Below are 14,510 nucleotides of genomic sequence, written 5' to 3' on the forward strand. Positions count from 1 at the left end.
CTACCTTGTGTATCTAGCTTATGTGGGTCCTGGGGAATCAAATCTGGGTCAGTAGACTTCGCATGCAAATGCATTAACCTCTAAGCCATCTCTCCAGCCCATTGTTTGTTTTTGATACGGTCTCACTCAAGCCTAAGATGACCTGGAACTCACTCTGCAGTCCCAGGCTGGACTCGAATTCATAGTGATCTTCCTTCCTCAGCCTACCAAGTACTGCGATCTGTTTTTTTGTTAATTTTAATTTTAATTTTTTTATTTTTTGGTTTTTAACTTATTTATTTGAGAGAGAGAAAGAGGCTGAGGAAGAGAGAGAATGGGTGAGCCAGGGCCTTCAGCTACTATAAACAACCTGCAGACACATGTTCCACCTTGTGTGTCTGGCTTGCATGGGTCCTGGGAAATCCAATCTTGGTCCTTCGCCTTTGCAGGCAAACACCTTAACCACTAGGCTATCTTTTCAGTCCTGGGATCTGTTTTTTTTATTTTTTATTTTTTGGTTTTTTGAGGTAGAGTCTCACTCTGGTCCAGGCTGACCTGGAATTCACTATGTAGTTTCAGGGTGGCCTTAAACTCACAGCGATCTTCCTACCTCTCCCTCCTGAGTGCTGGGATTAAAGGCATGCACCACCATGTTGAGTGGGTGGCCTCCATCTACTGCAAATGACCTCCAAATGCATGTGCTACCTTGTGCATCTGGTTTTACGTGGGTCCTGGGGAATTAAACCTGGGTCCTTTGGCTTTGAAGGCAAGCACTTTAACTGCTAAGCCATCCCTCCAGTCCCCCTGCCACTATTTCTATAAAAATCATTGGTGAAGAGAGGACTGAATTTGAACAGTTTGTGATATATTTTTGTTATGACAGTTAATGATTGACTGACTTTAGTTTTTCAAGGTAGGGTCTTACTCTAGCTCAGCCCAGCTTGATTGACGAAAAAAAGGTTTTTTTTTGTTTTATTTTTTGAGGTAGGGTCTCACTCTACCCCAGCCTGACTTGGAATTCACTATATAGTCTCAGTGGCCGTCAGCTCACAGTGATCCTCCTACCTCTACCTCCCCAGTGCTGGGATTAAATGTGTGTTCCCCCATGCCCAGCTTCTTCTTATGCCCCATTTTCAACTGTGGAAATAAGGAACTGATAATGAAAACTCAATATTACTAATAATGCTGGTAATAGGACAAGTGAAAAGCACTAAACTAAAATTATCTCTTTAAAAAATTTGCTCCCAGCTGGGCGTGGTGGCGCACGCCTTTAATCCCAGCACTCGGGAAGCAGAGGTAGGAGGATCACCATGAGTTCGAGGCCACCCTGAAACTCTATAGTGAATTCCAGGTCAGCCTGGGCTAGAGTAAGACCCTACCTCGGGGGGGGGGGGGGGATTGCTTCCACCTACCCCAGTTCAAGGCCACCCTAGGCTACATAGTGAATTCCACATAAGTCTGGGCTAGAATGAGACCCTACCTTAACCCCCCCCCCCAAAAAAAAATTGCTTCCAGCCAGGTCAGGCTGGGGTAGACTGAGACCCTACCTCGAAAAACCAAAAAAGAAAAAGAATATGTTTTCATTCAACAAATGTTTACTGAGTGTCTCTCTCACAGACAGAATTCTGAAGTAGCCTTTGTTTTTATATAATTACATGTCTTTTTTTGTTTTGTTTTTACAAGATAGGGTTTCCTACTACAACCTAACCTTGAATTCACTATGTAGTCTCAGAACTCACAGCTATTCTCCTACCTCTGCCTCCCGATTGTTGGGGTTAAAGGCATGTGCCACCACACTGGGCAAGAATGTGTAATTATAGCTGGGGGTGGTTTAATCCCAGCACCCAGGAGGCAGAGGTTGGAGAATTGAGTTTGAGGCCATCCTGAGATTACATAGTGAATTCCAGGTTAACCTAGCCAGAGTGAAATCATACCTGGAAAAAAAAAATCAAAATAATTGCATATTCTTTTGAGTATGGTTAGACCTTGGGATATTCATGAGCTATCACCTATGGGTGATATTGCCTTATCTGAATAAAATTACAGCTACTAATCTTAACTTTGAATTTAGTAAAAATAAGATTATCTATGTAGGTTATATAGCATCACAGGAACCTTTGTAATCTTCGTCTAAAGTGTAAGAAGAGGAAGTATTGGATTGGAAGTCAGCTAGATGGTTTCCACCTGTTCATAGTGTATCAGCACCACACATTCTGTATGAGAACAAGCTTTCAAGTATGTTTATAGTTTTATATTGTTCGGACTACTCACAGTAGTCTTCTTTTATTCTTACAGATGTGGAGAGACTATTCCCAAAAGAGAACAGTTTAATGACCTCTCCATTGACCTTCCTCGCAGGAGAAAGCCACTTCCTCCGCGTTCAATTCAAGACTCTCTTGATCTTTTCTTTAGGGTAATAGCTTTAGTATATCCACTTGACTCAATTTTATTTTTCATTGTTTAAACTATTTTTTTGCATGTGTGTTGTGGGAGGGGGATTGCCAGGGTGTCTTGGTGCTATAGTTGAAATGCCTTTCTTTAAGTAGGTGTCTGCTGGATTGAACCTAGACAGTCAGGTTTGCAAGGAAGCACCTTTAATTGCTGAACCATCTCCCAGGCCCAACATAGCCCAATTTTATATATTATACTTAACTGTTGGAAGTTGAAGGTTTTTTTTTTAAATATATTTTTATTTTTATATATTTATTTGAGAGAGAGGAAGAGGGAAAGAGAGGGAGAGAATGTGTGCACCAGGACCTTCAGCTGCTGTAAACAAACTCCAGATGCATGCACCACTTTGTGTACCTGGCTTACGTGGGCCGTAAGGTATCAAACTGGGGTCCTTTGGCTCTGCAGGCGAGTGCCTTCAAGGCTAAGTTATTTCTAGCCCTTTTTTCAATTTTTTAAAAAAAATTTTATGAGAGAATTGGCATGCCAGGTCCTCTAGCCATTTCATTTGAACTACCTTCTGCATCTGGCTTATGTGGGTTCTGGGGACTCAAACCTGGGTACTTAGGCTTCTCAGGAACGCACCTTACCTATTAACCCTGAAGTTTTGTTGCTGCTGTTGTTTTTTTTTTTTGAGGTAGGGTCTCGCTCTAGCTCAGGCTGATCTGGAATTCACTAGGTCATCTCAGGGTGGCCTTGAACTCATGTTGATCCTCCTATCCCGAGTGGTGGGATTAAAGGTGTGCGCCACCATACCCAGCTTTAAAAAAAAAAAAAAATTGTTTTTCAAGACAGTCTTTTTTCTTTTCAATTTAATTTAATTTCTATTTATTTGATAGAGACAGATAGAGAAAGAGAGAGAATAGGTGCACCAGGACCTTCAGCCATAGCAAATAAAATCCAGACACATGCACCACCTAGTACATTTGGCTTATGTGGGTCCAGTGAGCCGTCTCTCCAGTCTCTGAAGTTGTTTTTAAAGGCAGAATTTCAACCAAATGGTTTGCAGAGAAAACTGTACTTATAGCTCTTGATAAATCTGATTATAACCCGTGAATAAAATTGACTTGTTTTTTTGTTGTTTGTTTTTCAAGGTAGGGTCTTGTTTTAGCTCATACTGACCTGGAATTCACTATGTAGTCTCAGGTGGTCTCAAACTGATGGCGATCCTCCTACCTCTGCCTCCTGAGTGCTGGGATTAAAAGGTGTGTGCCACCACTCCTGGCTGAAAATTGACTTTTTTTTTTTTAAGTTTTTATTTATTTATTTGAGAGTGACAGACACAGAGAGAAAGACAGATAGAGGGAGAGAGAGAGAATGGGCGCGCCTCTGCAAACAAACTCCAGATGCGTGAGCCCCCTTGTGCATCTGGCTAACGTGGGACCTGGGGAACCAAGCCTTGAACCGGGGTACTTAGGCTTCACAGGCAAGCGTTTAACCGCTAAGCCATCTCTCCAGCCCGAAAATTGACTTCTTCAAGAAGACTACATGTTTAACTCAATACCAAGTGTTTTAGACAACCTTATTTATTTATAAACAATCAGTAATTAAAACATTTGACATAATATATACAAAAATGTGATAGTATGAATTAAAATTGGGAAATATTCCATAAGTTTTAACCAAAGCTGAGTGATGAAAAAATACCCTTTTCTTTTTTTACTTTGTGTTATTCCCTGATAAGAACAGGAAGGAAGAATCATGTTTATTCAAAGCTACAGATAGAAAGTTTGTGTATGTGATAAATTGTCACAGATGCACATACAGTTTCTGGGGCATAATCAGGCATATTGTGTGACAGACCCTACAACTGGTAAACATTTGCCAAGATCCCTCTTCATCTATATAGTAGCAGTAGCAGTCATTTTTTTTTTTTGTTTTGTTTAGATTTATATTGTTTTTGGAGCATATTGGTAGGACTATCTTCCTAAAACTTGAAAATTTTTTAAAAATAATATATGTTCATCTCTACCCAAACATAAATATTTCGCTTTATTTATTTATTGTTTGTTTGTTTGTTTGTTTTTCAAGGTAGGGTCTCACTCTAGCTCAGGCTGACCTGGAATTCACTCTGTAGCCTCAGGGTGTCCTTGATCCTCCTACCTCTGCCTCCCTAGTGCTGGGATTAAAGGCATGCGCCACCACACCCGGCAATATTTTACTTTCTTGTTGTCTGGTCATTCTCTTCTATTTCTGTTACTGTCATAGCCTGAAGATTTTTTTTTCTTTTTTAATTTTTTTTTTGTTCATTTATTTATTTGAGAATGACAGACACAGAGAGAGAGAGAGAGAGAGGGTATGCCAGGGCCTCCAGCCACTGTACACGAACTCCAGATGCATGCACCCCCTTGCACTTATGGCTAACGTGGGTCCTGGAGAATCGAGCCTTGAACCGGGGTCCTTAAGCTTCACAGGCAAGCGCTTAACCGCTAAGCCATCTCTCCAACCCACCTGAAGATTTTTTTTGTGTGTGTATATTTATCCCCATGTTTTAAGGATTTCTTGTTTCAGTTTTTTTCTAGGTAATGATATCCAACTCATACTTTTGGTCCTTTTAGAACAGTTCTTACTGAGCTGTTATCAGAAGATTGAGTTCATTATAAGAAAAGGGTAGGGTTTAAAGGTGTTAATGTGCTTGCCTGTGAAACCTAAGGATTCATGTTTAATCTATCTCCAGATCCCATGTAAGCCAGATGCACTAGGTGGTGCAAGCACCTGAAGTTTGATTGCAGGGGCTGAGGCCCTGGTATGCCAATTCTGTCACTCTCTTAAAAAAAAAAAAATAAGGGTGGGGTGTTACACCTAACAGACCACGTAACATGAAGGTGATCTTATCTCAGCCACATGTTAAAGTCTAGATATACATTGGCAGTGGTTCATGTGTACCCATGGGGAAAACTTGAGAGTCTGCTTCATTAGAATCTAGTTATCATAAATTGAGATGTTTCCTAGGTAAAGAAGGAATTAGGATTTCTGAAATAGGTCATGATATCATAACTATATTTTAAAGACTAGGCCTTAATTTGGTATTTCAAGTGGCTTAAGTTGTCATTCCACTGGACCTGTAAGACTAAAAGATGATTTGTTTTTAGTGAGTGCTGATTCAACTTCATCTTTATTTTCCCTCTTGTCTTTTTTAGGCAGAAGAACTTGAGTATTCATGTGAGAAGTGTGGTGGGAAGTGTGCTGTTGTCAGACACAAATTTAACAGGCTGCCCAGGTAAATTTAATTACCTCCCCCGCTCCCCCCCAGGTAGGGTCTCACTCTAGACAAGGCGACCTCAAATTCATGGTGGCCCTCCTACCTCTACCTCCCAAGTGCTGGGATTGAAGTGTACACCACCACACCCAGACTTTAATTCCCTTTTAAAAGTACATACAAGGATGAAGATGTGGTTAAGGAGTACATTTGCCTAGCATGCACAAGGCCCTGGGTGTGGTCCCCAGACCATAACAGATAAATAAGCCAGTGGATTGCTAAAGAAGGTCAAGAAAATTGGAGTGTGAACATATATAGGGTAAATAGCTTATTTTTTTTAAAAAGTATATATTTATTTGAGAGAGAGAGAGAGAGAGAGAATGGTAGTCATACCAGGGCCTCTAGCCACTACAAATGAACTCCACATATATGAGTGCCACTTTCGTGCATCTGGCTTACGTGGGTACTGGAAAAGCAAACCTGGGTCCTTTAGCTTTGCAGGCAAGCATCTTAACCACTAAGCCATTTCTCTAGCCCTCTTTTTTTTTTTAATTATTATTTTCTTTTATTTGTTTGCAAGCAGAGAGAAAAAGAGAATGGACATGCAGGGCCACCAGTGGCTGCAAATGAACTCAAGATGCATGTGCCACTTTGTGCATCTGGCTTCATGTGGGTACCGAGAAATCAGACCTGGGTCTTTAGGCTTTGCAGGCAGGTGCCTTAACTGCTGAGCCATCTCTCTAGCCCAAGTGTTGAAAGCTTCTTATACATGCCCTTGTATGAGAAAAAAAAGGGGGGGCTGGAGAGCTGGTTCAGAGGCTAAGGCATTTGCCTTCAAAGCCTAACAGGTCAAGTTCGATTCCTCAGGGCCCACATAAAGTTAGGTAGGTGCACAGTGGCACATGGATCTAGAGTTTATTTGCTGAATGCCCTGGCACACCCATTCTCTATCTCTGTCCTATCTGCTTGTAAATAAATAAAATTTAGAAGAAAGAAAAGAGGTTTTGAGTGTGAAGAAGAAAGTGGTCTTAAAGAGTCCCAGGAAGAAGGCAATAAGAGAGGCGGCTAAGTGAGACTTTGGCATGATGATGGGGACTAGCCATGCAGTTTTAAATTTTTATCTTTATTTTCTTTACTGGAGAGAGAGAGAATGGACACCCCAAGACATTCAGCCACTGCAGACAAACTCCAGATGCATGCTCCAGCTTATGCATCTGGCTTAACATGGGTCCTGGGGAATCAAACCTGGTCCTTTGGCTTTGCAAGCCAGTGCCTTAACTACTAAGCCATCCCTCCAGCCTTTAGCCATGCATTTATATATATTGCATGCATATAATTACATTCTTTTTTTTTTCCATATATTTACTTTTTATTGAACTTGTTAATGATACAGAGTTCTTACACTGACATTCTTTTTTTGATTGTTGGGGTTTTTTTTTTGTTTGTATATTTGTTTTTGAGGTAGCACTTTAGCCCAGGCTGACCTGGATCACTCTGTATTCTTAGGGTGGCCTCGAACTCTCCGAGATCCGCTTACTTCTGCCTCCCAAGTGCTGGGATTAAAGGCATGTGCCACCATGTCTGGCTTGTTTTTGTTTTTCGAGGTAGGAGTTTCACTTTAGCCCAGGCTGATCTGGAATTCACTGTGTAGTGTCAGGGTAGCCTTGAACTAAAGGCAATCCTCCTCCTATCTCTGCCTCCCCAAGTGCTGGGATTAAAGGCCTGTGCCACCATACCTGGCCATTGTTACATTCTTAGGAGACCCAAAACTGAGCCCAGCAGTTCATTTATGTTTTGTATATACTTAAACACATAGCCTAAACAGAATTTTTAATATGTTAAACAACATTGCTAGTGTCCTTGCATTTCAACTGTATTTTGTCATGAGGTAGATATGGAATTTTCCACTGTGGCCTCACTTCAGTTCTCTAAAAGTTTCAGATTTATTTGCATTTCAGTGTTTTTAATTTTTTGCATTATCCTGTAGTTTTTTGTTCTGTGGTTTTCTGTATTCTTCCTATCCCATACTATCAGTTAAAATCTGCTACAGACACATGCATGTATGTGCATAAAAATAAAATAGGAACAGTTTTTTGCATTTGTCCGTTGCTTTTTTCAAAAGTTCTTGTAGGTTTTCTGTAATCATAAGATAGATTTTCTGACTTAGAAATGAAATTAATTTATGTTGTATAGAAGCATGACATGAAAGTAGTTTAAAAAATTATGTTGTTACAAAACAGCTTTTAATACTTTTCAAGACTAGATGTCAGCCACAAGCAAGGTTATTATTAACATTAAATATTTACGTGGCACTTTGTCTGCAAAGTAGTTTCTTTTATTAGTTTTATGTAAGTGTACACTTCCTGGTATCTAGACTCCAGAGAAAAGTTCTTTTTCATTCTGTAGTTATTCTTAGAAAATAAGTTGTTTTTAAAGAAATCACTTTATAAATCATGGTGGCAGCATATTGGCCAGTCAGTATTTTAAAAAAATATTTTTATTTATTTGCAAGTAGAGAGGGAATGAGAATGAGCACATCGGGCCCTCCAGCCACTGCAAGAGAACTCCAAATGCATGAGCATCTGGTTTATGTGTGTACTGGGGAATCAAACCTTGGTCCTTAGGCTTCACAGGCAGGCAAGCACCTTAACTGCTAAGCCATCTCACCAGCTCCAAAATGTTATCTTTGAGTCAAAATGTGTCTGACATGGATAGAGTAATTACTATAAGAGAGCTATCTATCGCATGTATGAATTAGCAGAGTCGTTGTCTGTTTTTCAGGGTCCTCATTCTTCACCTAAAACGATACAGCTTCAATGTGGCTCTGTCACTGAACAACAAGATTGGCCAGCAAGTCATTATTCCAAGATTCTTGACCCTGTCATCTCATTGCACTGAAAATACAAAGCCACCTTTTACTCTTGGATGGAGTGCACATATGGCGATGTAAGTCTCAGGAGACAGTGCCTTTTGAAATGGGTTTTAGTATCCAAAGCATTGACTAAAATATGTGACATAGCTTCTAGGTTAAATCACACCACGGAGATTTTAGTTTTGTTTTATTGAAACTTTAGTGCTAGATTACTCCCTGATTGAAAAAAAAAAGAAGAAAAAGCTTAAACTAAGTTTTTACAAATTTATTAGCTGCCTTTCATAATGGCATACTTTTTTAGGGAGTACTGCTATTCTTTAGACCAAGTGGAAGGCCATTTAGTATACTTTGGGAATATAAATCAAACATGGGTGATGTAAGAACCACCTGAACGCTATAGGCACTGATTTCTGTGTTCTTTCCCTGCTTCAGTAGATCTGAAATAGGGCTTATAATAGATATGTTTTTTAAACTTTATTTTGAGAGAGAGACAGACAAAGGGAGAAGGGGCAGAGAGAGAGAGAATGGGCGTGCCAGGACCTTTCAGCCATTGTGGATGAACTCCAGACGCATGTGCCCCCTTGTGTGCATGTGCAACATTGTACATTTGCATCACTTGTGTGTGGCTATACATGGGATCTGGAGATTCAAGCAAGTGTTCTTAGGCTTTGTAGGCAAGCACCTTAACTGCTAAGCCGTTTCTCCTGCCCACTAATAAATACTTTTAACAAAGGCCTCAGCTAGCTCTTTGGGAAATGTGGATTTGAGAAATTAATATTATTCTGGTATAATTAAATGTTATACCAAAGAGATTATTCTTTCATAATTATATATTATTACCAACATGAATAATTTCAATGGCTCCTAGAAAATTTTCAGAGAAGGAAGTAACCTTTACTTTAGGTTTTGCTCTATCATGTATGCTGCAGAATCTCAGAGCTTCTCTGAATGTTGTGCTCTTTCTGCCTACTTAGATCACTTGCAGTCATAAGCTATAATTCTTAAATGTTTTATTTATTTATTTAAAAGAGAGGGAGAGGGGAAGAGAGAATGGGTGTTCCAAGGCCCCTAGCCACTGCAAACTCCAAACACAGTGCCACCTTGTGCATCTGGCTTTGTGGGTACTGGAGAACTGAACCTGGGTCCTTTGGCTTTGCCAGCAAGTGCCTTAACCACTAAGCCATCACTTTTTGTACTTGAACACTAGTTTGCTAGAATCATAAAGGTCTAGAAGTGAAAAAGAGTTTTAAGGTTTTGTCCAAATCCTTAATGTCTCAGAGGAGATTCAAGGAAATAGATTTTCACTTAGTAACTGCAAAGGCCAGGTGGATGGTGGCACTCACCTATAATCTCAGCACTTAGAAGCCTAAGGCAGAAGCATAGTTCAAGACCAACTTGTTCTACACAGGGAGCTTAAGACCACTCTGGGATACTAGTGAGACTATCTCCAAAAAAAAAAAAAAAAAAAGCCAGATTTCTTGGGTAAGCACAGAACAGATATCTCAGTAAATTAATGAATATGAATTGATGAAGTTTTATAAAATATACTTCCTTTTGGATTTTTAAGAAAGCTCAGTCAAGTTTAAAGTCTGTAAGAGAGCCGGGCATGGTGGCGCACGCCTTTAATCCCAACACTCGGAGGCAGAGGTAGAAGGATCACATGAGTTCAAGGCCACCCTGAAACTACAGAGTTAATTCCAAGTCAGCCTGGACCAGAGTGAGACCCTACCTCGAAAAACAAAACAGACAAACAAAACAAAGTCTATAAGAGTCTATTAAATCAATCATGTGCCCAAGAGTCTCAATATTTATACTTTTTTCCCTTTGGGCTTTATTAAAAAAATTATTTATTTTCAAGGGAGGTAAGATAGAGGGAATGGGCACACCGAGGCCCTTAGCCACCACAGACAAACTCAAGATGCATGTGCCACCTTGTACATCTGGCTTTACATGGGGACTAGGGAATTGAACCCGGGTCCTTAGGCTTTGCAGGCAAATGCCTTAACTGCATAGCCATCACTCCAGCCTTCTTTGGGCTTTTATTTGGGGAGAATGTCTTTGCTTGGTGCAACTTGCCTTCTGCTTCTCTGGCAGTATCATACCATCAGTATAGGAACTTTATCAGCACTAACCTAAAATGAGGCTGACTGTGTCTTAATGGCTTTAAGAACTTGGACAAATTTCTTAATTTGGTTGTGAGGAAAATAGTAGATTTATTCTAAACATAAAATAAGAGAGTGCACATTGAGTTCTCAGTACAGTGCTTGACATCTAGTAAATCCTCAATAAATTAAAAGTAAAGAACTGCCAGGTGTGGTGTTGCATGTCTTTAATCCCAGCACCTAGGAGGCAGAGGTAGGAGGCTTTTTGTGAATTTGAGGTCAGCCTGGGACTACAGAGTGAGTTTCAGGTCAGCTTGGGTTAGAGTGAGACCCTACCTTGGTTAAAAATAAATAAATAAGTAAAATAATAAAATTTTTAAAAAGATAAAGAATTGAGACAAGGTAGTTTCTCCTAAACTGATCTTTTCATATGTATTACAGTTGATTTCATTTTGAAAGGTGTTTATTTCAATTCTTAGATCAGAGAGAGTGAGCCCAAAAATGATAATTTAGTTTCTCTCGGGGCATCTATGGCTACTTATTTTTAAAAGTATTCTAATTGTTTGCTTTTCAAGTGGTTATATGAGAGATAATAGTATAGAACAAGTCTCTTTGTAAATTAAATATCTATAATAATGTAATTGTGTGCATTATATATTTTCTAATTTTCTGATAGTTCTAGACCACTAAAAGCTTCTCAAATGGTGAATTCCTGCATCACCAGCCCTTCTACACCTTCAAAGTGAGTTCTGTTACTTATGTGCCCAAAATTTGTATTTTTAAGTATTTGGCTTATCCTAATCTCTTAAGATTGTCCACCCTCCCCCACTTTTCTTTACTGCTTCTCTTTTTACATGATACTTGCTCTGTATTATCCATACTTTGTAATTTTCTGGACTCTACCTTAGAATATAGCATAGGGCACAAGTTTTTAACAGTAATACAAATTATAAATGCAGGTGAATGGCTCAATATTTTGTTTTCAAATTTCTTAAAATTATTTGTAAATATGTGATGTTTTGGTCCCAAAACTGAAAATTGGTGTTGATGACTGAGCATTTTTTTTTAACATTTTGTATTTATTTATTTATTTATTTGAGAGAGAGAGAGAGAGAGAGAGAGAATGGGCCCACCAGGGCCTCCAGCCACTGCAAACGAACTCCAGACGTGTGCGCCCCCTTGTGCATCTGGGTAACATGGATCCTGGAGAATTGAAGCTGGGTCCTTTGGCTTTGCAGGCAAATGCCTTAACCGCTAAGCCATCCCTCCAGCCTTGATAACTAAGCATTTTAAGGTTGAAAAGGATAAACAACCTTTGCTAGTCTAAAATACCCTTCCTCAAATATAGGCAAAGGGTTCCTAACTGTTGATAGCTAGCTAGGGACTTCATTTTTTTTTTTTAATGTATTTATTTATTTGAGTGAGAGTGCGGGGCCAGGGAGGACAGGCAGGCAATAGAAGAGAGAGATAATGGGTACACCAGGACCTCCTGGCCTGGGGAATTGAACGTGGATCCTTTGGCTTTTCAGGCAAGTGCCTTAACCACTAAGCCATCTTTCCAGCCCAGTGACTTATATTTGACTCTGACTAGAAAGAATTCTGAAAGGGAACAGGGAAACAAACTGGCATTTAAATGTAGCTATTTTGCAAATGCTTTTATAATTTAATTTTTCTTAACTTTTCAAGCAGTAAGAGACAGAGAATGGGCATGCCAGGTCCTCTAGCCACTCCAAATGAACTCTACATGCATGCACCACTTTGTGTATCTGTCTTTACATGGGTACTAGGCAATCAAACACAGGTCTTTAGGCTTTGCAGGCAAGCACCTTAACCACTGAGCTCTCTCTCCGGCCCCTGATTTTATAATTTTTAAGATCAAAAGTTGATCCAAGAATGGAAACAAATGCTCCTTTAAAAAAGATTTATCTCCTCTAAGAGAGAACCATAGCTCAAATTGACTTAGTTGTCATTTGACTTGAAAACTTTTTTTTTTTTTTTTTTGTAAAAATGTGATGTCCTAAAGTACTTTTAGAAAAGGCCCAGGACAGTTTTACTCTTTAGAAGCTGGGGTTTGGGGGCTTATATGACCGTAAAATGACATTTAGGATCTGCTCTTTTCTTTTCCTCTTGTTAATTATTTTTCAGTGGAATTAAAACCAGATGACTAACATGGCTAGAAATCTGAAATGATACCGATATGAATACTCTTGCCTGTTCTCAAGATACACATGAGCATTACCACTTGGCTGCTTAGAAAGTGAGCAAGTGATGCATTTACAGGATGAATATTTTTCATTGCTGCAGGCAAGCTGCCTTCTGTAAATACAGTAATTATTAATGGAATGCACTTTTTATGCACCAACTCACAATAGTTGCAAGAAACATGATTTCATTGGGCATCATTTTATCTTAGCATGGTCATCTGTTCTCCAGGGTCTATTGGCATGAGAATTTGAGAGCTAGTTAATAAAAGATGACTTAGGACCTAGAACATCCATCATGTAGATCAAAATTAAAAGAGGCTAAATTGTGAACTAGAAAACTATTGGTTTATTTATAATGTCCTTTGGCACATTTCACCAAAGTACAAAAGTGTGGTAACATACCAACATACCACCTTCCTTCAACAAAGCATTTACTTGGATGAACTATTAATATGCTTGGGTTTGCTTGGTGAGCATGAAGACAGAAACGAGGAATTAAGGCTAATTGGAGCTGGGCATGGTGGTGCATACCTGTAATCCCAGGATTTGGGAGGTCAAAGCAGAAGGATCAGGAATTCAAAGTCATCCTTGGCTACATGACAATTTTGATGCCAGCCTGGACTACATGAGACCCTGTCTCAAAAACCTTTAAAAGGGGTTGTGTGCATAGTTGTCTGTTTCTAAGTTACAGTACAATTCCTTTTAAACATACAATAGGAACCTATTTAAGTGTTCAGGTTGGAGTAGTGATATTCTGTCTGCTTTCCACCACAGACCATGTTTGAATTTATCACTAACCACTTGCCTCTTTTTCTTTGATCTACATTGCTGTGCAATCCTCCAGACTTCCATCAGTCTCTTTTTTTCTTAGTACTGTCATGATATATATTTATTCAGTTTTAACATTTAGATTATAATTTTTCAGATTTTCATTTTATATTTTGTTTAGTATGGTATCTGAATTTATCTTAGCCTTGATAAAAGAAGGTTTTTTATTTAATATTTTATTCATTTATTTGAGAGAGGGGGGCCACACAGAGAAAGAATGGGCACACCAGAGCCTTCAGCCACTGTAAACAAACTTCAAATTCATGTACCACCTTGTGCACCTGGTTTATGTGGGTACTGGGGAATCGAACCTGGGTCCTTAAGCTTTGCAGGCAAGCACCTTAACCACTAAGCCATCTCTCCAGCCCAAGTTCTTTATGTCTTTGCCAGTTTTTTCCTTGTTTATTTTCAGTTTGCCTAGAAGATAGCACAGTTATACCCTAGTTATCTAGTATCACTAAAGAATGGTACTTGGTATTCTATATAATTATGTGAGCAAAACTGGCCTTTCAAAAGTATTTATCTTTTAAAGGTTTACACATTTTAGATGGAAAAACTCTTAATGTTATATTGTTCCTTAAATTTTTGAATACTTTGATATAGTTATAGACTTCTTTTTATTAATTTTTATGTATTTACTTATTTTTAATTTAGAGAGACTAAGACAGAGTAGACATAGAGAATTGGTGCGCCAGGGCCTTAGCCACTGCATTTTAACTCTAGACACTTCCACCGCCTAGTGAGCATGTGTGGCCTTGTCCTTCCCTCTCCTTTGTGCATCTGGCTAATGTGGGATCTGACGAGTAGAACATAGGTCCTTAGGCTTCACAGGCAAGCATCTTAAACAAGAAGCCATCTCTCTAACCCTAATTATGTAT

At 39.2% G+C, this 14,510-nt stretch overlaps 1 protein-coding gene across 2 annotated transcripts in view; it reads left to right on the forward strand.

Annotated features, from left to right (window-relative positions):
- Positions 1-14,510, forward strand: part of Usp37 (ubiquitin specific peptidase 37) — a 105,816-nt gene that overhangs the window by 54,638 nt on the left and 36,668 nt on the right. The window contains exons 14-17 of one of the 2 annotated variants that reach the window (XM_045146754.1): positions 2,275-2,392; positions 5,568-5,647; positions 8,408-8,572; positions 11,277-11,342. In XM_045146754.1, coding sequence (XP_045002689.1) covers positions 2,275-2,392; positions 5,568-5,647; positions 8,408-8,572; positions 11,277-11,342 — 429 coding nt within the window. The remainder of the gene's footprint in view (positions 1-2,274; positions 2,393-5,567; positions 5,648-8,407; positions 8,573-11,276; positions 11,343-14,510) is intronic. The other variant, XM_045146755.1, reaches the window with a different exon arrangement.

Source organism: Jaculus jaculus, chromosome 4 (genome assembly GCF_020740685.1).
Source record: "Jaculus jaculus isolate mJacJac1 chromosome 4, mJacJac1.mat.Y.cur, whole genome shotgun sequence".
Classification (NCBI taxonomy): Eukaryota; Metazoa; Chordata; class Mammalia; order Rodentia; family Dipodidae; genus Jaculus; species Jaculus jaculus.